The sequence below is a fragment of the Camellia sinensis genome, chromosome 8 (assembly GCF_055761805.1).
Source record: "Camellia sinensis isolate YWXY chromosome 8, ASM5576180v1, whole genome shotgun sequence".
Taxonomy (NCBI): domain Eukaryota; kingdom Viridiplantae; phylum Streptophyta; class Magnoliopsida; order Ericales; family Theaceae; genus Camellia; species Camellia sinensis.
In genome coordinates this window covers 84502027-84526158 of record NC_138968.1, presented here as the reverse complement: position 1 = coordinate 84526158, position 24132 = coordinate 84502027, and the positions used below count along the sequence as shown (strand labels likewise).

Below are 24132 nucleotides of genomic sequence, written 5' to 3'. Positions count from 1 at the left end.
ACATGAAATGCAAGGAATCGTCCCGAAATGCGAATTTAGGCATCCGAAATGGCCTATAGCTATGCCAAACATGCACAATATGGACATGCAATGCAAAGACAGAAGCTAGACAGTCCCAAAAAGGGCACTCTCACAGTTATAAACATGGCCAAACAGCAAGCATAGGTATGGTAAAAATAGCATGCAAGAATAGGGGCCAAGAGAGGGGTAATGAAGCAAGTGATATAAGCAAAACCCAAACTGAAAAGTTTCCTTCTACAACACTGAAGATGGACCAAAAATATGAACATTTACAGTATATGGCAGCCTCAAAATCAGTATACAAACATGCTAAAAATGTGATGCAAAATGAGGCTCAAAAGGTGCTATAACATGAAGTATACAAAATAATCACCAAACAGAAAAAAAGTGTTAATGAAACATGAAATATAGGCCAAAATAAGGCCACTTTCAGTTCGGACCAAGGTCCAAAAACAGAAGCAAAGGGGGCTGCCAATTTATGCAAAAATGGGGCCAAATAAGGGATATAACTACAAGTGACACATGGAGACACCAAATGGTGTTGAGCCCTTCTTAAATGTTGAAGAGGGGCTCAAAATAAGCCTAATATCAGTTTACCACATGCTCGAAAATAAATTTCTCATGGGTCAAAAATAGCATGCAAAACTATGACATACAAGAGGATCAATGAAGCAAGTGTGTCATGGAGGGCTCAAACAGGGTTGAGCCCTTAATGAAAAGTGAAAATGAGCTCAAAAGAGGGCCACTTTCAGTTAGGGCCGGAGCTCAAATTAATAAGCATGTATGGCTTAGGGATGGTGCAAAAAATGAGCTAGAAAAGAGGGAAATTGGACTTACCTTTGAAGACCAACACTTTTGTTGCTTCTTGGACCAGATTTGGTGACTCTAAGCTGCTGGAATTCTTCCCCTTGCTGCTGGAATGGAAGGGTGGTGGTAGAGCTTGAAGATGATGAAGAAATGGAACCCAAAACTTGAAGGCAATGGGGTGCTATGTATGTATCTCCTCCAAGCAAGCCTTGTAACCCCTTTTCTTGAGTTGGGAGGCCAGCAAAATTCAAGAGAGAGAGAGAAGAGCCTCTCCCAAAGTGCAGAGAAAAATGAGCCTTTTTCTTCTTTCAAAAGGGTCCCCGGATGTAGATATTTTTGGGGGGAAAACCAAGGCACAGCTGGAATGCACTCAACCTGAAGAAGCAGGCCGGCCAGGTACTTTTGCTGCAGGTGGCCGGCCGGCCACTTAACATAGCCGGCCGGCTAGGTCAAAGAAAAAAACGGCCGGCCGGCCAGAAAATGTGACCGGCCACCCCCTAGGATGAAGCCCCAAAAGTTAGCTTTCCAATGGCGCAAACCTTGCATTAAAATTCCTCCTGTAGAAAAAGTTATGCCCTTTTCCGTGAAGCCGTGCAGATTCAGTCCAAGCGGACTTCAACCAACCACATCTCTCCCCCCCAGACTTGGACTTGGGAGATTCTTGAGTGCAAAATGAAGCCCCGGAAGTAAGCTTTCCAATGGTGGTGGCCTCATATCTTAATTCCTCTTGTACAAAGAGTTACACCCGTTTCGGTGAAGCCGCGCAGCTTTTTCTCCTTCCCGGATTCATGCTGAACCACTTTTGACCAAAAAGAAGTTGGCTTTTTGGCAAAATTACTAGCCTCCCACCAACTTTTGGTGTCCTCTCATGTGTGTATATCACATATATGTGGTTGAAAGTTGGCAACACTAACTCCAAGGTGTTCAACATTGGCCCGGAAGAGGAGGGGCAAAAATGGAAAGAAAAATTAATGGTCGGCCATAAAATTTTAGGAGCCTCCCAAGTGTGTAGATCACAGATATATGGTCGAAAGTTGGCAACACTAACTCCAAGGTGTTCAACATTGGCCCGGAAGTTAGAAAAACGGGCGCCGGGAGGCTCCGGAGGAGAGATAACTGGTTGCTGCAACAATTACTAGCCTCCCACCCTTCAGTGACCTTCCTGGTGATAAAACAGAGGTACCTGCCAAAAATGAGCAAAAACCGATGCAAAACGAATGCTCGGGGGCCAAAACACGCAGTTCGGAGTCCCGAAAACTGCCCGTTAAACACCGAAAGTGGCGTTCGGCCACGAAGTGGGTTTCTCAGACCCCAGTGTCCCTCAAAAGGGAGCAAATAGGAAGTATGCCAAAAATCAGAGCAATAGGAGATGGTTAAGCGGTCCCGAACCGAGGCACACGGCCTGACGGCTCCGAAAACCGAGAACCGGGCTCCGAAATGGGCAAAATGGCCTACGGCCACCAAATGTAGCTCACGGCCACTGAGAGATGGTCTACGGGACCTCTCCCTCCCCTCAGGAAAAGAAACAGAGAAAACCGAGTCTGGTTCGCAAACCGAGGCAAGGCACAGAAGAGGGTTCGGAAGCTCGGAGGCAGGGCTCGCAGCCGCGACTCTGAGACTTCTGAACAAGCACAACATGCAATATCACCGAGTGCTCAACTGGTGATGTCTGAGTCTTAAGGTCGGTCAAAAATGGGGTGTCTACAGTTGCCCCTCTTTGACAGAACTCGGACGTCATAAGTGACGGGAGTGAATGTCAAAGCCCAGAGACGACCCATTTTTGACAAGGCCGAAGACTTAGACAAACATACAAAATAACACAGAGATGTGCCCGCAGGTAGGGGGCAAGATGCAAAATGATATGCAGGAAGATTTCGATAATTGGACTTATACGCCACGCGAAGCCGGTTTGAAGATTGGACTTATACGCTACGCGAAGCCGATTTGAAAGTTGGACTTATTCGCTACGCGAAGCCGATTTGAAAGTTGGACTTATACGCTACGCGAAGCCGGTTTGAATAGTGGACTTATACGCTACGCGAAGCCAGTTTGAAAGAGTGGACTTATACGCTACGCGAAGCCAATTTGAAAGTTGGACTTATACGCTACGCGAAGCCGATTTGAAAGTTGGACTTATACGCTACGCGAAGCCGATTTGAAAGTTGGACTTATACGCTACGCGAAGCCGGTTTGAAGAGTGGACTTATACGCTACGCGAAGCCAGTTTGAAAGAGTGGACTTATACGCTACGCGAAGCCAATTTGAAAGTTGGACTTATACGCTACGCGAAGCCGATTTGAAAGTTGGACTTATACGCTACGCGAAGCCGGTTTGAAGAGTGGACTTATACGCTACGCGAAGCCAGTTTGAAAGAGTGGGCTTATACGCTACGCGAAGCCAATTCGAAGATTGGACTTATACGCTAAGCGAAGCCGGTTTAAAGAGTGGACTTATACGCTACGCGAAGCCAGTTTGAAAGAGTGGGCTTATACGCTACGCGAAGCCAATTCGAAGATTGGACTTATACGCTAAGCGAAGCCGGTTTGAAGAGTGGACTTATACGCTACGCGAAGCCAGTTTGAAAGAGTGGGCTTATACGCTACGTGAAGCCAATTTGAAAGTTGGAGATTCATGCAATGCACTGTAATGTAGTGGCTAAAATGCAATGTAATAGCTAAAAAGTAAAGGCACCTTACAGGGGCAATTGGCAATGACTTACCTCATGCTGCTGGGGATCTTCCGCTTCTTCTTGGTTGAACTGCAGGTACTACTTTTCTCCCTGACTATGGTCGCAGCTTTCCCTATTCTCCAACAGGGTGACAGACTAGGTTGGATCAGTATCCAGAATTGAGGTGCATACAGATGCTATCTCAATCTATGGGGCTGCCATACAGATTTCAAGCCGAGGATATACCCTTGGGTATTTAAACCAGACTTTAGTCTCGGAAATCCCGAACCTTTACGTTCTAGGCATAAGCCATTCGAACTCTAGTTTCCACCGTCTCAGTTGGTCTCCTAGGAACTCACCGCAAACACGGGCAGGTGGCGATACCAGACCACTGGAAGTCGTTCGGGCACGACAAACACCAAAGGAATTGCACCTTTAGAGAATTTAAGGTCTCCTAGACCGGGGAGTGCACAAGACAGTGCGAATAAAGATGCAGGATTTAAGGTCTCCGCAAACCGGAGGATTTAAGGTCTCCTAGACCGAGGAGTGCACAAGACAGTGCGATGCAGAGTGAATGCACAAAACAGTGCTAAACAGATGCACAAAATAGTGCGATGCTAAAAGGTGTACAAAACAGTACGAGCAAGGTGAATGCACAAAACAGTGCGATACCAATAAGGTGCGCAAGATAGCGCGATACAATGCACTAACAAGTACAGGTGAGATGCGCAAGATAGCGCGATGGAATGCATGCAAAATGCAAGTAAGGTGCACAAAACAGTGCAATGCGCAAGAAAGCGCGAGTGATTTGAAATGCACAGGACAGTGCGATACGCTAAACAGCGCGATTGAAATGCACTAAACAGTGCGATACGCTAAACAGCGCGATTGAAATGCACTAAACAGTGCGATACGCTAAACAGCGCGATTGAAATGAAATGCAATAGACAGTGCGATACGCTAAACAGCGCGATTGAATATGAAATGCACTAGACAGTGCGATACGCTAAACAGCGCGATTGAAATGCACTAAACAGTGCGATACGCTAAACAGCGCGATTGATTTTGAAATGCACTAGACAGTGCGATACGCTAAACAGCGCGATTGAAATGCACTAAAAGTGCGATACGCTAAACAGCGCGATTGAAATGCACTAAACAGTGCGATACGCTAAACAGCGCGATTGAAATGCAATGCACAAAATAGTGCGAGTGAGATACAACCACAAGATGTACAAGACAGTGCTAGTGAGATACAAAGTGTAAGTGCACAAGATAGTGCAAGTGAATGCATGTTCTATGCAAATGAGGTGCATTTTCTATGCAAGTATGGAAGAGTGCATTTTCTATGCAAAAGATATGAGCATTTTCTATGCAAGTAACAGGAGCATATTCTATGCAATATTGAAAGCAAATTCTATGCAGAATCGAAAGCAAGCATATTCTATGCATGAATCATAACGATGTGCGGCAGGCATGTCATAGAAGTGTATATGGAAGTGCACATTCTATGTAGTAGAGGAGCATCAAACATGTACCCTGGTGCCTCTGATTTATCTCTTAGAGGACTTTGCAACACACTCAGCTCAAAGGGGCACACCCTGTTCATATTGGCGAGAGGTAACATCTGCTGCTGCTGCTTTAATTGCCATTCTGGCTTGAAGCATGCTTAAGCTTGGAGTAGAGGCATGCTCATTCTTCAGGGCACTGGCAAGGCCTGAAAAGGTACATTCGGAGCACAATCACGGAGTTTGAAGAAGGTGAAACACATTCAGATGCTTCGGTTTTCCCTCTTTTCTTTTGCTTTGTAGTCGGGAACCCATATAGCTTCAAATAGGTCCTTGTTTTACTGTTCTTGCGTGACCTGGGTTGAACCCTGCGGTTTTATGAAAGAATGAATCTTGTTTTGTACAAATGTGGAGAATGGCACAGCACTCTGGGCACAAAAAGATTTATGGAAATTGGGAAATGAGTTCTTAACCGGGTATTGAGCCTACGACTGCACACAGTGAAAAAGACTCAGCAACAGAAAACAAAAAGGTAAACAACCTAAACACATCGAGTAACACTCGAAGCGACTCACAACAAGAATCGAGACAGACAAAATAAAACACAAGACTCAAATGCGCACATGGAGCCTGTTTCCCCGGGTATTGTTTCCCACCCTTTCTTTTTGTGACCCTCACATCACTCGGCCCTCAAGCTCTATTTTTCTGAAAAAGCCCTCTTTTCACTTTTTCTCTCATCGCACATCTCTCTATTCTTCAATCTCTCGTTTTTTTCAATCCCTCCCCTGGGTGGTTGATGGATGAATAGGAAGTTGCAGGCTCACACCCAACATAATCAGCTCGCGGCTATTTCCTTTGGTAACATCTGTCGATGCGTCGGATGAGGGAATGGGGCATCTTGATCCATTCCAATTCGTGCTTCGCACTCGGCTTGATACCTTGCTGCTTGGAAGATGAGGGAACCATCAGCCGTTTTGTGATCAGCCTCAGTGGTGCCCTTTTCTGGCGAATATGGTGCCCTTTTGGCAAGTAGAGTTCCCTTTCTGACAAGTAAGTTGACAACAGGAGGAAGACAGGACATCTGACTCAACTGTGCCCCTATTTCATCATTTTGACCATTTTTATTTTGGTTTTAAAACAATTTTGACCAACATGAAAGTTAGATTAACATGCTTGTTCAATTTTTGATTTGAAAATCATGCAAGTCAGGCTATGAGCACTGAAAATTTTCCTTTTTTGGTCCAAGAAATGGTCCAGTTTTGAAAATGGAATACTTTTCGAGAAGATTAGTCAACCTCAGTAAAAATTCTCAAAAACTATTTTCGCAAACGACCACTGCTCAACGAGCATGGGACCTACTCTTGAGATGCGCAACCTCGGATCCATGGCAATGGAAAATTGCCCCTTGTCTGAAGGACACTGCATGGCAACGGAATGTTGCCCCTTGTTTGAAATGACACTGCGGCGTTCTGAATGGCAACGGAAAGTTGCCCCTTGTTTGGATAGCACCGCAGCGCATTGAATGGCAACGGAAAGTTGCCCCTTGTTTGAATGACACCGCGGTGCATTGAATGGCAACGGAAAGTTGCCCCTTGTCTGAATGGCACCGTAGTGTATTGTAGTCAGTCCTCAGAGCGACGAACGCAACCAGACTCTCAGATATAGAGAAGGCAAAGATTATCAGAACCATTACATGGACATGATTGAGTTTGAAGTGTTTTACGGCTGGACTTCAGAATGAAGTTGCCTACGTATCCCAAAGATGGGAATCAAGCCTCACGTAGTTCGGGGTTAAGGTACACTTGGGTATTAACCTCTCCTTTTTAGGCTCTAACTTTTGCCAAGGCGCCCGTTGCGGGTTTTCGACCTTGCGAGCTTTGTTCTTCTTTTCTTTTCAATTCTTTTCATTTCTTTTTCCTTTTTTGATTTTTTCGTTCTTTTCTTTGCATCTTTCTTTTTTGTTCTCTTTTTTTTTCTTTTTGCATTTTTTTGCTTCTTCTTTTTTGTATTTTTCCCTTGCTCTAACTTTTGCCTGGGTCGCCCTTCCGGGTTTTCGGCCCAGCGAGCCTCTCAAGGGTAAAAGTATAACAAGTCCATGCCAAATGGTTTTGAGGTCCTGGAGTCATCTGAATCCAGGAGAATGGCTGCTGCTTTGCTTTGTAAGCTTCTTCTGATGAGATCTGATCTTCTTGACCTGACTTTGGTGCCTCTTGTTCGAGGGATGCTTCAAATCTAGCCACACAGGCCTCACATCGTAGTTGACCGTCGAACCTTCTGATTTCAAGTTCAAGGTTTGGAAGTGAAGGGGTTAAGTCTCGAGGCTGAGAGCGATCCGAGGCTGCACAATCTCAAGAGCGATTCTACACAGGTCTTCGCAAGACCGCGCAAAACATTTTGTTTTTGAAAATTTTTAAGAAAGCGACAAATCGCTCGCGCTGAAGATAGTGTAGAACCAATCTGGATCAAGCCAGGGTCCTTCTCAGTACTCACGCTAACAAGCATGATTTCATTCATTAAGGGCTTAACATGCCTCTCTTTCTCTCAAATGATCAAAGTTTTGCAAATCCCGAGGAATTCCTTTCTCTTCGTTTTCACCGCAGTGTTCAAAAAGTTTTGAAAAACTTAGGTTAAATGCAATGATTTTGGGGTGCAGAAGAGAGCAGGTGGAATGTACTGCCATTTCATTCAGATTCCGTCACAACTAGCACACGGCAGAAGCGACCATAGAAGTGCAAAAATTACTGCTGTTTCATTCAAATCTGTTGGTACAACTGGCTCCCTGGCAAAAACAGACTCAAAACAAAACGAAAAGACAAACACAAAACAAAATGGTGACGCCCGAGGTAACACCCCCCGGAATCACCCGACTCCTGTACAACAGGATTGACTCGATACAATAAGACAGATCCAAAATAAAAAGAGACTGACTCAAAACAAAAAGACAGACTCAAAACAAAACAACAAGACTGACCCAATACCCGAGTCGGAAACCGGCATTCGCCAATGCCCAAAACAGTGCATGCCATCCACCATATCTGGAGTAAACTGAGCGCTGCCCGCAGGTGGTTCATCCCTCCAATCACATCACATTATCCCCTACAAATTCACTGATCAAGTGCCGATAGACTTTGCAGGACCTGGTGCGGGGATGACCCCATTGTCAAATAGATCCTGTACTTCATGGTGAAGACGGAAGCAGGCGTTGGTAGTATGGCCAGTTTGTTGATGGTACGCGCAGTACTGGGTAGTATCATGTGTAGCCGGAAGAGGATTCGGGAGAGGCCGAGGCTCAAGGGGTTTGAGATGGCCTTGTCCAATAAGGATTTGGAGAGCTTTGGACAAAGGCATATAGAGGGCATGGAAGACCCTCCGACCTCGAGGTTGGTATTTCAAGGTTTGTGGATTTTTGCTGGACGCACCAGCAGGGGGATTAGCAGATGCTGGCCTAGTTTGCTGATCTCTTCCGAGTGGAGGATTAGAGATAGCAGGATCGTCTCTGGTATGATGACCTTTCTCCCGGCTTGCCCCTTGATTCAGACTGCTCTCATTCTGAGTGGCGAAAGTGTTATCCACAGTTTTTGCAATCACTGCAAGCACTTGCTGTTTGTTCAGTCCTTCGGCTTTCAAAGCCTCAACAACGGACAGAAGATGTTCATGGGGATCCATACCCGCCCCTACTTTGCTCCTACTAGTCGCTTCCACTTTGTCAAGAGATTGGCTTTCCTCAAATGCAGCCCGTCCCAACATCGGGGAGTCTTTTGACATGAAGTTCCCGGTATGTGGTGTGGTCGATGATGGAGCCAATGTCCCGGAGGCCAGATCCGTCACGGTTTTTTGAAGATCTTTAATCATTCCCATCAACTCAGAAGTAGTGGGTTCACGGGTTTGAGATGGTTGAGGTTCAGGTGCACCCATCATGCATAAGTCCATGCTTTCTGGGATAAACACCTCAGGCTTGGGTAGATGGGCCGGGGTGATGTATATGCTGGGGTCAAAGGTGGATGGCAGTATGTGGATGTGATTGAGGTAGGCAGGAGATGTTTGGTCATTAGGATCTGAAGGTGGAGCTATCGTCCGGTTGTCGATGAGATTTTGGACCTCATGACGAAGGCGATAGCAACGGTCGGTGCCATGACCGCGCTGCTGATGGTACACACAGTACTTGGCGGGGTTATGTCTGGCTGGGAGTGGGTTGGGAAGAGGTTGAGGATCGAGGGGTTTGAGATGCCCTTTTTCCATCAAGGCTTTCAGTGTGCTAGTCAGGCTCATATAGAGGGGGGTGAAAGTTCTTCCCTGAGTTCGGGTTGGACCAGCTGTTTGTAGGCTTGGTTTGGCAAAAGGGTCGGCTGTGGCGACTGTATTGATTTCGGTGGGTTTGGGACTAGCGCTACTACCAGCATTGGTACTCCCTGAAATCACCCTGCTTGTCAGTTCCCTTGTCCTGGGAATGATCCCACTATTGAACGCATTCTCGACTTGAACCCCCAGTTCATGCAAATTTTTGAAAGTGAATAGTGGAGCGACTATCAACTTTTGCAACATATCATGCTCGAGGTTTCGCACCATCATCTGCACTTGATCCTTCTCAGAAGGGCGACGATCTGTCATTTGCGCTGCCTTTGCTCTCCACCTTGCAACGAATTCCACAAAAGGCTCTGTTGGGTTCTGGCGGGTTGCTTCAAGCTCCTGGATGGTCGTTTCAACTTGGGTATTGTAAGAATACTGATCAACAAAGGCCTCAGCCAGTTCTTCCCAGTTTTGCTTCACTGTATCCTCCAATTTGGTATACCAAGTAGCTGCTAGACCCGACCGGGTTCTTCCATACAGAGAGAGTTTCTGTGGCTTAGTCAGACCCATCGGCTTCAAGACATCTAAGAAAACTCGGATATGTACCATTGGATCTCCAGACCCGTCGAAACGGTCGATATATGGCATTTTGAATCTGTCTGGGAGCCGGATGGAAGCCTCGGTGTGCCCATCCTCAATGCCAGGAATAGAGTTAAGGCCCTGTGCCCTTTTGAATTGCTTCTCAAGGTTTGCAATTTTCACTGCAGTCGGATTGAACTCATCAACATGAAAGGGTTGAGTTCTCTCATTAGGCTGCACCAGGGGTCTGAGCACCTGAGCTTGAGCCAACCATTCTTGAGGATTCAGACACTGCAAATCTTCAACTGGCGGAATTGGGTCAAAGTTCGGCTGGGGTCCCAAAGCTGGATGTGAGGCAGATGCCCCAGATGGGCGCTGCGTTTTAATACTGGTCTCAGCTTGCATGGCAGTTCCCCGATTTAGCGCTGCTGTCACGGCCACAAATTCTTCCGAAACCTGTGCCATCACGGTCTGCTGAGTTTGAACAAAAGTGATGTGATTGGCGACTGACGGATTAGATGAACAGATGAGCCCTGACCGGCTTTTCTTTACCTTGCCGCAGCGAAAGAACACTGGTTGCCCTTGAACTGAATCTCTGACCTGACAAAGTCTATCAGCACAAGTTCGATGAACCTCGGGGGATATCGGAGCCTTCTGAAGCGACAGTTCCAAGACTACCTAGCAAAAGAGAAAACAGACAGCACCTCAGCTTGATTTCACCTGAACAGATACGAGCATAGTTGAATGAGTGTGCCCTCTATTGAATTCTGCCCAAAATTCGGCCTCAAAATCTGAGTCTGATACCCACAGGTAAAGCTGACTCCCAAATACTGATAGTAATGCCCGCAGGCCTGATGCCAAAATTCGCAAACTGGTGCCCGCAGGCCTGGTGCCCAAACTCATACACTGATACATGCATTCCTGTAGAGACGCACTCTAAAGCACATAACAGATAAGTGAGAGCCAAAACACCCCTACGTTGGGGTAGGGTTTCCCTGTCCTATTTTGTCAGGAGCTAGGGTTTCATTACGCACACAGCGGCTTCAAACAACCTATAAACGGGTAAGCAACCTGTCCTAGTTTGGAATGGTCACTATGGATCCGAATATGCACTAGGTCGAAAGGTCAAAGAGGGTGCCCCGGTAAAACCGGGGTTTGTGTTCCCATACTGGCAGAGCCCACAACCGATCAGCCTTATGGTCATGCCTTGACAAGACAAGCCTCCGGCAAACCGTTCAGGAATAGCAGATGGCAAACACGGTGTCCTAGGCGCACCAATGCAAATGCAATGCAAAGAGACACACAAGTGTAGTCAAAAACAGATATCATGAGTTCGAGTCAAGTTCTCTAAATCCCCAGCAGAGTCGCCAGAAACTGTAACAAGCCCGCGGGGGACCTCGCTACAGCTCGGACTCGATTTGTAGTCACGGTTCTAAGTCTGAACCAAAGAGTCCAAATCCGGCAAATCGTTTTGAGAAAACAGATTTTTTTTGAAAAAGTAGTGCCAAACATGGACTGCTTTGCCAGATACAGAGTCGCCACCTAAATATTTTATTTTTGGGAAATTTAGGAAACCCTGACTCGGTGCCAAAAGGCCACGTGTCCGTCGTCACCAAAGTTGCCTCGGCTCGGGAACTTGGGTACGATTGGGGAAGGTCACTTCGTGAGCACCCCCGCTCGCCCGGTCATAGACCGGCCTCTACTAACCATGATATCAATTTTTGAAAACTTTGTATGTCCTTATACCGGTTATTAGCCTAGGTTACTATGTGATGCGCACAGCATACAAGTATAGATCGGGTCGCCTGAATCGGAATGAAACATTTCATGTTTGTTTTTGAAAATGGTTTGCTACTCACAGGTAGGCTTGAAACATTTGATGATTTATTCCAATTCAGATAACTCAACCTTCACCCACAGGCATTCAGGCAGTTATATCAGATAAGCACATAGCCTCATGGTAAACATGCTATCATGGCAGTCACTCACACACATGCAAGGATGCTAAAGCATAAAACTTACCGGGTACTCCAAGCCAAAATAGAAACTTATTAGAAATTATGCATGATCCTAAATATACCGAAATGCCTAATGCAACACATGCAAAAATGCAACTATAGCAGGCTCGGCTATTCTAAGATGGTATATGAAATGCTACAACTATCATGTATTCAATTTCGAATTGAAAATACAATGCAGTTGGTATGATGCGCCGAGCCCAGTGCATGCGATACAAATGAATGATGCAAACATGCTGTCATACTGTATGCTAATTGAAATATGCCCTAATCTAACCATCAAAAGCGGATAAATAAAAGGGAGAAAGACGTGGGGTTGGAAGACATACATCATACTCACGAACACTTATTACAGTTGTGCCCTCACTCGGAGGGTCCGAATAAATATACAGTCCGAATATTACAGTCCCGAATAAAAGAATATTACAGCCCAAAATATTACAAAATCCTAATTAATTAAAGAATTAACTAAGAAAGCAAATAAAACTGGCGTGCAAGCCAGGGACTGCCTTGCTTCTGGTGGATGATGCATGTCCGGGTTGTCTTGCGCGGAAATCCACCGGAATGCCCCAATTAGCCTCTGTTTACACCTGTTCTTGAAATGCGTGCCAAGCCCCAAAAGTTGCTGATTCTTCGTTTTGCTGCAACAGAGAGCAGGAAAGGGGCATAGCAATGTATTTGCACAAATATATGCATGTCTCGATCCTCGTGCCACCAATCACGTATACCAAGGCATGATGGCCGAGGAGTCGAAATGCACAACTCAATATAGGATGAATGCACATGAAATTACAGCTAAAACCTAACTCCATCATGGATAATCCGGAGTGTCGGTGACTGGGGAATTGAGACACATTCCGTCACTCGGAGTACGAAACGTACCTCGTTTCCCGTGCCCGGGCTAACTCCTATTCTGAACACGATGCAATATGCATGATATGCATGAAATGCAACTAAGATGCAATTCTAACATACACAATGTTATGAAAATGAGATGCTGCGAAATACGTGCACGCGGGCACGCAAACCGAGGCGATGATATGTGTCTCGAAATGCGTGCACGCGGGCACGCAAATCGAGGCGATGGTATAATGCTATGTAATGAAAATGAGATGCCTCGAAATGCGTGCACACGGACACGCAAACTGAGAAAATGACAGAATGCTATGAAAATGAGGTGCCTTGAAATGCGTGCACACGGTCACGCAAACCGAGGCAATAGTATACGTAATACAATATAGCTAAAATGGCATGGAAAATGTAACATGGACTTATACTATCATGAGAGAGCCTCAGCCACACTCATATAAGAAGCTGGTTGATGAAAATGAAGTGCCTCGAAATGCGTGCACACGGGCACGCAAACCGAGGCAATGGCATACGCAATGCAAGTGACATGGAAATGACAAATGGGCTTATACCAACATGAGTGAGCCTCAGCCACACTCACATAGGATGCCGGCGAGTAAAAAAGAAGTGCTTCGAAATGCGTGCACACGGGCACGCAAACCGAGGCAATGGCAAAATGCAATGGAATGACATGGAAATGACAAATGGGCTTATACCAACATGAGTGAGCCTCAGCCACACTCACATAGGATGCCGGCGGATAAAAAATGAGGTGCCTCGAAATGCGTGCACACGGGCACGCAAACCGAGGCAATGATAAAATGTAATGGAATGACATGGAAATGAATGGCAATCATTCTAACAGAATTTCAGCAACAAAATATGGGGGAAAACAGTCCCGAAATGAGGCGAAATGACATGAAATGCAAGGAATCGTCCCGAAATGCGAATTTAGGCATCCGAAATGGCCTATAGCTATGCCAAACATTCACAATATGGACATGCAATGCAAAGACAGAAGCTAGACAGTCCCAAAAAGGGCACTCTCACAGTTATAAACATGGCCAAACAGCAAGCATAGGTATGGTAAAAATAGCATGCAAGAATAGGGGCCAAGAGAGGGGTAATGAAGCAAGTGATATAAGCAAAACCCAAACTGAAAAGTTTCCTTCTACAACACTGAAGATGGACCAAAAATATGAACATTTACAGTATATGGTAGCCTCAAAATCAGTATACAAACATGCTTAAAATGTGATGCAAAATGAGGCTCAAAAGGTGCTATAACATGAAGTATACAAAATAATCACCAAACAGAAAAAAAGTGTTAATGAAACATGAATTATAGGCCAAAATAAGGCCACTTTCAGTTCGGACCAAGGTCCAAAAACAGAAGCAAAGGGGGCTGCCAATTTATGCAAAAATGGGGCCAAATAAGGGATATAACTACAAGTGACACATGGAGACACCAAATGGTGTTGAGCCCTTCTTCAATGTTGAAGAGGGGCTCAAAATAAGCCTAATATCAGTTTACCACATGCTCGAAAATAAATTGCTCATGGGTCAAAAATAGCATGCAAAACTATGACATACAAGAGGATCAATGAAGCAAGTGTGTCATGGAGGGCTCAAACAGGGTTGAGCCCTTAATGAAAAGTGAAAATGAGCTCAAAAGAGGGCCACTTTCAGTTAGGGCCGGAGCTCAAATTAATAAGCATGTATGGCTTAGGGATGGTGCAAAAAATGAGCTAGAAAAGAGGGAAATTGGACTTACCTTTGAAGACCAACACTTTTGTTGCTTCTTGGACCAGATTTGGTGACTCTAAGCTGCTGGAATTCTTCCCCTTGCTGCTGGAATGGAAGGGTGGTGGTAGAGCTTGAAGATGATGAAGAAATGGAACCCAAAACTTGAAGGAAATGGGGTGCTATGTATGTATCTCCTCCAAGCAAGCCTTGTAACCCCTTTTCTTGAGTTGGGAGGCCAGCAAAATTCAAGAGAGAGAGAGAAGAGCCTCTCCCAAAGTGCAGAGAAAAATGAGCCTTTTTCTTCTTTCAAAAGGGTCCCCGGATGTAGATATTTTTGGGGGGAAAACCAAGGCACAGCTGGAATGCACTCAACCTGAAGAAGCAGGCCGGCCAGGTACTTTTGCTGCAGGTGGCCGGCCGGCCACTTAACATAGCCGGGCGGCTAGGTCAAAGAAAAAAACGGCCGGCCGGCCAGAAAAAGTGGCCGGCCACCCCCTAGGATGAAGCCCCAGAAGTTAGCTTTCCAATGGCGCAAACCTTGCATTAAAATTCCTCCTGTAGAAAAAGTTATGCCCTTTTCCGTGAAGCCGCGCAGATTCAGTCCAAGCGGACTTCAACCAACCACATCTCTCCCCCCCGGACTTGGACTTGGGAGATTCTTGAGTGCAAAATGAAGCCCCGGAAGTAAGCTTTCCAATGGTGGTGGCCTCATATCTTAATTCCTCTTGTACAAAGAGTTACGCCCGTTTCGGTGAAGCCGCGCAGCTTTTTCTCCTTCCCGGATTCATGCTGAACCACTTTTGACCAAAAAGAAGTTGGCTTTTCGGCAAAATTACTAGCCTCCCACCAACTTTTGGTGTCCTCTCATGTGTGTATATCACATATATGTGGTTGAAAGTTGGCCACACTAACTCCAAGGTGTTCAACATTGGCCCGGAAGAGGAGGGGCAAAAATGGAAAGAAAAATTAATGGTCGGCCATAAACTTTTAGGAGCCTCCCAAGTGTGTAGATCACAGATATATGGTCGAAAGTTGGCAACACTAACTCCAAGGTGTTCAACATTGGCCCGGAAGTTGGAAAAACGGGCGCCGGGAGGCTCCGGAGGAGAGATAACTGGTTGCTGCAACAATTACTAGCCTCCCACCCTTCAGTGACCTTCCTGGTGATAAAACAGAGGTACTTGCCAAAAATGAGCAAAAACCGATGCAAAACGAATGCTCGGGGGCCAAAACACGCAGTTCGGAGTCCCGAAAACTGCCCGTTAAACACCGAAAGTGGCGTTCGGCCACGAAGTGGGTTTCTCATACCCCAGTGTCCCTCAAAAGGGAGCAAATAGGAAGTATGCCAAAAATCAGAGCAATAGGAGATGGTTAAGCGGTCCCGAACCGAGGCACACGGCCTGACGGCTCCGAAAACCGAGAACCGGGCTCCGAAATGGGCAAAATGGCCTACGGCCACCAAATGTAGCTCACGGCCACTGAGAGATGGTCTACGGGACCTCTCCCTCCCCTCAGGAAAAGAAACAGAGAAAACCGAGTCTGGTTCGCAAACCGAGGCAAGGCACAGAAGAGGGTTCGGAAGCCCGGAGGCAGGGCTCGCAGCCGCGACTCTGAGACTTCTGAACAAGCACAACATGCAATATCACCGAGTGCTCAACTGGTGATGTCTGAGTCTTAAGGTCAGTCAAAAATGGGGTGTCTACAATGGGTATTTGCTCCTCACATTTCAAAAGCTTATCATCCCATTTGTCCTCGTCCAAGAACAAAGAAGTGCAATCATCCTGTGCAGCCTTCAAGATAAATATAATAATAATTATGGAAAAGTTACTATTAATTAACATAATTAGAAGCTCGAGACCCCATGTTGGCCAACAAAATATGCCAGAAAAAGTAACATGGTAACTAACCAAAATTTGTATGCCAGTGGGCATTTCATTTTTGGTCAGTTATCCATAAATAAGTAGATAGGATGATCTAACAAAAAGGATCCAATAAATATAAACTCACCATCCCTGTACAATCGCTTTCTTGCTTTCCAAAGAAAATTGCCAGGACCAAGTGCTCAAGTCCAACATCCTTATCACCTGCAATATATGCTCAGGTGTGAGGGAGGGGGGAACATGAATATGCATAAACCTACTTCATCCGCCCACCGGACAAATCCAGTTTCCTCAACTGAATCCGAAGCAACATTAAGACGGAACTAGATTTAGGAGAGACCATTTAATGCCTTTAAATTTTCAGAGCAACCAAATTTACCTCCATTTAAAATAAAAAGATTCATAATATTCACCTGCAACATAACTTTATAAAGAGTAAATTCGATGGGATGTTGAGATCATTACAAAAATAGAGATCTAACCAAGAATGGTAGCTGCATCGCGCGATAACTTGTAAATGCTAAACGAAGAGAGCTTCGAAGGAAATCCACCCAAACAATTTAGCCCTCTGTCATTGAGGATCCTCTCGACACATTCACCAACTCTTGAAAGTGAAAGGCCAAACAAAATATGCTTCACACTAATGAAACAATCACCTTGCATTCTTCTCTCATGATTAGCAATCTTAATCACTTCGGTGAGCTCATCTGTACAAGGTCCGAAGCAAACATCTGATAAAGGAAAAATTACAGCTTTCTCGAAGTCCTTCAACTGATAAAAAAAAAAAACAAAAACAAAACAAAACAAAATAAACGACATAATGAAAGGAGACATAAAATAGAAACCACAGAGAGAGCATTGAGAATGGGATTCAAGGCACCACAATTCAATTACGAATTTCATTTACATATTCTTACCAACAAAAATTACATGACCAAACAAAGCAAGATAGAGCTGTTAAACAAAAACCGGCTAATCTATAATCCGGTCTGAACTGGTCTTTTTCTTTCTAAAAACAGTCTAGTGTCCAGGTCTATTTTTTTTTTTTTTTTTCAAAATAAGTAGTCAATCGTTTAGACATGTGGTTTATTGCTAACAGATTGGTGTGCAGTTCCTGGTTTTCCTCAAAATCGAACCAAACTAATCCATGTACACCCCTAATGCAAGAAGCTAAGGAACTCAATGAACTACCAACAGAATACCCCAGGATGCACCATTAGGCCATATTCTATTGACCAAAGCTACAATATCCGAAGACGGGCAAAATGAAGAAGGCAAGAAAAAAAATTAATCAAAAGTACAACGCAAATATATATGAACCACACTATGAACCGTCCCAAATTAAGGGAATGACCATGTATAGCCCCAACTGAGCAAGACTTGTTCAGTGCTACAAATAATTTTAAAAATAATAATAGGAAAAGTTAGGATATGTGCTCTACACGTGTCGAGTAGTGTCCAACACGGACATGCCACATTCTTAATAGTGTATGTGCAACTTAGGAACTCAAGAGAGGCCATTTCAAATATGGAACCAAAAAAAAAAAGTTTAAAGATAGAAAAATGCGTAAAACAAGCACTTTAATTCATTCATTTTCATGGTCGTTCTGTTGGTAGTTCATCGAAAAAAGATTAATTAAAAGTACACCACAAATACATATGAACCACACTATGACGCATCCCAAATTAAGGGAATGACCATGTATAACCCCAACTGTGCAAAGCTTGTTCAGTACTACAAATAATTTTAAAAATAATAATAGGAAAAGTTAGGATGTGTGTTCTACACGTGTCGAGAAGTGTCCAACACGGACATGCCACATGCTTAATAGTGTATCTGCAACAAAAAAAAAAAGTTAAAAGAGTAAAATGCGTAAAACAAGCACTTTGATTCATCCATTTTCATAAAGTTGCGACATTTCCACACACACAAAAGACAAATTAAGGGAAAGGGGGTGGGGACAAAGACCAGAGAGTGAGTGATACCGCTGATGCTTTCATAGGAGCCAAGTATTCATAGAGCCCAACGATTATGCCATCAGCTAAAACCGAGCACGCAGTTTTAACATCGTCAGAGAGAAACACATCTGATGTCTTTGGTAAAGAATTTTCTAGCTCTTTAATGTTGACGCCCCTCAAAGCCTCTAAAACCAAAGTATCAAGAATACGACAACTTTTCTCATGTGTCAACTCCAAGGTAAGCTGCATTTTACAATCTTCCTGGTTTCAATGGACAACATATCAGACATGATTGAAATTGATCACTTGAATTTTAAAAGTCAAACACTTAAATTTTAAGAAAGTGAAAATAATATAGAACCTTTAAAAAAATCTGATAAATAAACCAAAGTGAAACAGAAAAATGAGCTCCAACTACTAAATTAACAAACAATTGAGTGTTGAGAACACATCATGCTGAAGCAGCAACACATGTCAACAGAATTACAGATATGGGCAGAATCGGATTTCATATAATAAAACATAAAGTACTAATTATGATGTTAAATTTAGCACGAACTCTTTTTAATGTTAAAAAAAAATGACTCTAAAAGAAAAGGACAAACAATGACGACAAATTTGTACGAGTTCAGCAGAGAAGTCAAGAACATAAAAACTTCTGAGTTCGTACCTTTAGAGGCTTGGTTCCTGCTATGGACTCAGCAAGATGGTTTGCTACCAAAGACTTGGTTGTGCCATTGAGCTGCATCAATTCTTTTGCAGTGGCGAAGTAGTATCTCTGTGAATAATGCAAGTTTCCAACAATTTTAGTAGTTGAGATTTGAGATTTAACACACACACAATGACAAATCCACTCATAAGCAGGAGGAAAAAGAAGCAGCAAGACACAAGAATTATCACATTCTGCTTTATAAAGTTTCTGCAACATTAATTATATTTAATTTGTTTTTCTACTTCAATTGATTCATCAGTTCACATACCGGCTTATGCCCTCCACCAATTCACTCAACCACTTCTTATTGATTAGAGCTTGAAAAAACTCAAATTATAAGTTTTGAATCGTACGTCATATGATTTTAAGAATTGTGATCATTAATAACACCAATTGCCAAAAAAATGCTAAATCTCCTGATTGTCAACGCTTGCTTACTAAATTTCATTTCATATCCAATTGTCATATTACGTAGGAGATTTAAATAGCAGAAAATTTTCATCGTTAAAAACCTCCTAAGGATTACCTGTAAGTGAATTGCAAAAAGAACCATTGGTATGGAGACAAACAGGATTGGCCAAGTAACAATAGCTAACACCGCAAGATTAGAATACGCATTTGTGGTAGCCCCAACACAGAAGATAAAGCTAAATGCAATATCAAGATCAACAGTACTCAAATCAACTGACACCTACATAAAAGGAAAAAAAAAAAGTGAAGATTTGGAAAGCTAGTTTCATGAATATCCTTGATATGCCAAAACACAATTCATACTTAAGTGTTGGAGACACTTACTCAACTCAGTATCCTTCCCAAAGGTGTAGAATCATAAAATGACATGGGCGCACAAAAAAGGGAGTTTAAAAAAATTTATACAGAATGATATGTCTTACATCTAATGAGACCAGTATTTTATGGTCTTATATCTAAATGGGTAATGCTATACAAACTGACTTTTTATACAAATGATGTGATACCAAAAATCGATCATGAATTTCCTTCACAAGTTTCGCTATCTATTAAATGAAAAAGCACAAAACTCATCCCTACCTATACTTCAAAACTTATCTATGTAAAAATGCACCTACAAACTTACTATAGGGAAATCAAGTAAAGCAATATTACCTTCGAGATCATATTACATGTTATATGCTCACACAAAGTGCATAAAGAAGCTATACAGAGCACAGATGTGAACTACAAAGTTTTTGCATATGTGCAACATGACACACACACACACACACAGTTACAATATTATGCCTTTTGATTGTGATGACGCCTGGATCACTTCAATCATGTTTCTACATGAAGTGGGAAGCTGTATACTCGGATCTTAACAGGGTGGGGCAGTCACGGATGATTAAACAGTACTCGTTAGCTAAATCAAAAGAGGCAAATGAAATATACTTCAGGGGATATTAGAAAGAATATCCCAAATTTTCCTTGAAATTATAAGGGATATCTACAAAGTTAGGGTAATTTTCTAAGAATTTTAAAACCATACAATCCATTTTCAAGACAAGAACTAAGAGCAAGGCTTCTTAAAAAGTTAACAGTACATATCCGCAGCAAATTTGCATATCAGAACCAAGCTAATACAAGTTTGAACCACAAAGTAAAAGAAAATCATCACCAGCAAGCACTAAATTACGTTCTGTACAGCACCTGAGATTCATCAGACAACATAGGACATCTGAATTATCAATAGCTATATGAGGATAACAGGAGAAATCAACACTTCAAGTTCCATGAAAATATTTTCAAAATCATTCTGTAATCTTCTACATCCTAGCAAGCACTGTCAAATGCCCAAAGAACAGCATGTTCTTAAACTCCAAATGCCCAGAGACATGCATGTAATAGACATCAAATGCCCAGAGAACATATATATGCCTGTGAATCACAATCCATGCAACTATGGTTCTGCTTGGTGCAATTATATTTGTGACACCACTTAGACGACAATCCTCCAAATGACTCAATTTAGAAAATTTCTGAACCAAACATAAAATTGCTTAAATAGTACGTTACCTTAACCAGGTACTAAGATATTGCTCCAACTCCATCATTATAAATTTATATCCATGGCGAGTCTAAATAGCAAGCCCATAAATCATGTCATGAACTATCCACAATAACATGTTTGATAGAAAAGTTCTGCATAAAATATATAAACTTCTAACAGTTACAAACAAACATTATAAACCTTATCTTCATTTTGTTGGTTACTCGCAGAATGTGGGCTTCACACACCCATGGAAAAAAAGTGCATGTTTGATGTGTTCCCATGATAAAAACTAAGTGCTTGCTTTTTTCAGTGGGATAGTGACAAGGAATAAAAAATTCAACATTTTCGCTCAATAAGTTAAAAATGGTTTATCCCAAGATGTTTAAAGGGCATGAAGGCAGACTTGACAAACCACCTTTTTCCTTGCAAGATCAAATTTGATCTCTGTTTTCTCCTTTTGGGTTTAAGCATAGCATAAATTGAGTTTTCAATTTGTTTGTGTAATGTCTGTCGGGTTGGAGTTTGGGATTAAGAAAAGACTTTGGTATTTAGCACCAAAAACAATTTTGAGTTGTTCACAGAGGAGAGATGAATCTCCAATAAGGAATTTTATTTTTCTATATACCAAAAAAAAAAAAAAAAAAGCTTCTTATTTTTGAGTTGAGAAATTTATTATCATCAATGCCGTTGTTAAAAAAGATTAATCTTTCTTGGAATTCTCCTGTTAACAAACCATAGTTCTGTTTTTCCTCCATTCTGCATCACTTGAAGAAGATTAATCTTTCTTGGAATTCTTCAGTTATCAAACAATAGTTATGTTTTCCTCCATTCTACATATCTTGCCCATACTTCTCCATTTGTTATCTTCTCTTTCTTAATAAAATTTTATCAATCATCAAAAAGAAATGAAGTTCATTTTTAAGCTGTTCCCAGCAATTATTCACGACATTTTTCGGAACCATCCTAACAGATTTTCGAAGAAACTCCCTATTTTCTTCATGCTAACTATCATGATCATTACCCAAGCCTTCACCCAGCTAAATAAACTAACCTTGGGAGCGAGTAAACATCAACAAGAAAATGAAGCAACAGTTATTAATAAATTATTCTCATTCAAAAGAGATACCTTTAATGTCCTAAACTGCATCATGTGACCAAGAATACTCATTAGCCGATTAACCAGCTCCTTAGATATTTTTCCATCGCTTGCCTGCTGCAATCACCAGACAATATATATGAATTAATTCTATCAGATTATTTTTTCAACCACATTAAGTTTTGCTCATTTCCTTTGTGATTTTTCTTTTAAAATTCTTTCTTTTAGAGTAATTTGATTTCAAAACCAATGAACTTGTTTATAAATAGTAGAATAAGTTGAAGAGAATATGCAAAACCCCAAGCTAATTTCTAAATCAATAGACGAACTTACTAAACAAACTGATGTAATCTGAAAAATGAAAATTTTGAATCCAATAGCCCTTTTTTCATTTCTTCTACTGAAATTGCTATTGAAAATTAATGGCTAATTCATTCCAATAGCCATTCATTTTTTTTTTCTTGAAATTAGCTTGAAAATGAAAATTTTGAATCCAATAGCAATTCCAAGGTTCATTTTTTTTTTTTTTTTGGGAGTAATGCTGAACAAACAAATTTAAAAACAAACTAATATAGGTAATGAGTTGTTCCTATGATGTATTTAAATTCAATAGATCCTATTTCAAGTTTCAAATCTTCACTTTTGTAAGAAAATTCTGTTTGTATATCATCTTCTCATAAACCAAACAGACAACTGTATACGGACTAACCTGATCACTCCAAAATGCTCGATCGCACAAACTGGAACCCAAGCCATCGATCAAACTATCTCGACCCCTCGAATTTGACCCGATTGATCGGGTTTGATCCGCATAGAGAGTGGTTTGGTGAGAGAAAGAACGAGCACAGCGAGAAGAATGCCGAGGAGATCAGCAACAGCGTCTTTGGCGGAGGCTCCGGCCGACTTGAAGAAGCCAAGCTCGTCGGCGACCTCTTTGGCGGCGCCGGCGGAGAGGGAGATGATGGATCCGAACCAGATGGTCCGGCGGCAGAGGAAGGAATAGCGAGTTAGGGAAGCGAGGAGAGAGAAAATAATGGTGATGGAGAAGCAGAAGAAAATGTGTTGTAGCTTATTCGGGGACCAACCACTCCTCCCCATTCTCCATTAGAGACAGAGAGAGAGAGAGAGAAAGAGAGAGAGAGTTGGAAGGGGGCAGCGGTTTAGGGTTCATAAATGGCAACACTTAGAAAAGGCGACCAAATTTTATAAATGGCGACCAAATTTTTAGGGAGAGTGGGTACAAAACGACGTCGTTTTATAAATGGCGACTAAATTGTTTTTTGTCGCAAAAAAATTTCATTTTCCCTCTCCATGTTTCAAATTTCCCTTCCAAACTTTTCGCGACCAAATAACCAAATTAGTCGCAGAAAAGGTACCTTCACCGACAAATTTTTTTAGTCGCCAAATCTCAATCAACGGTGACTAAAATATTAGTCGCTAAAAGTACTAATTTGGCGACTAATTTTTTTTGGTTGCCAAAATGTAACCTTCCGCGACTAAATTTGAAGTTGGTCGCCAAAAGCATACCAATTTTTGCGACTAACTCATTTTTGGTCTCCAAAATGTGACCTTCTGCGACCAACTTATTTTGGTCGCCAAAAATAATTATCATTTACGACTAATTAATATTTTGGTTGGCAAATGTCATTTTTTTGCGACTAAAATTTTTTTGGTCGGCAAAAGTGGTCGGCAAATGTGTAAATTCTTGTAGTGCATATTCAAATCCTCTATGATACCTTCCCAAGTATGAGCTGCAAGAGTTAATAGTATAGGGTCATCTAGAACCCTCCAACATTTTATTTATATTTTTTATTTTTTGGGTAAAAATGAGGGGCTTGTTGATATAATCAAACAAGAACAACCGATGTACAAGATTGATAACATTGAAAGAAAAGGGTTGAGATGCAAAGTGTATTACAGTTAGAAAAAACATATCTTAATTAGGTTGCCACGTGTGAACTAGCTAAGTATCTCTCTAAGCTTTATATTATCAC

The 24132-nt window shown here is 42.4% G+C and overlaps 1 protein-coding gene across 1 annotated transcript in view; it reads right to left on the bottom strand.

Moving 5' to 3' along the window:
- Window positions 1-23317, bottom strand: part of LOC114292455 (uncharacterized) — a 28830-nt gene extending 5513 nt beyond the window's left edge. The window contains exons 1-6 of the mRNA XM_082885298.1: window positions 22848-23317; window positions 18993-19100; window positions 18350-18583; window positions 16846-17134; window positions 16491-16567; window positions 16130-16273 (exon numbers count right to left, since the gene is read on the bottom strand). Of these exons, the coding sequence (XP_082741424.1) occupies window positions 16130-16273; window positions 16491-16567; window positions 16846-17134; window positions 18350-18583; window positions 18993-19070 (822 nt within the window). The 5' untranslated portion in view covers window positions 19071-19100; window positions 22848-23317. The remainder of the gene's footprint in view (window positions 1-16129; window positions 16274-16490; window positions 16568-16845; window positions 17135-18349; window positions 18584-18992; window positions 19101-22847) is intronic.
- Window positions 23318-24132: the final 815 nt, after the last annotated feature.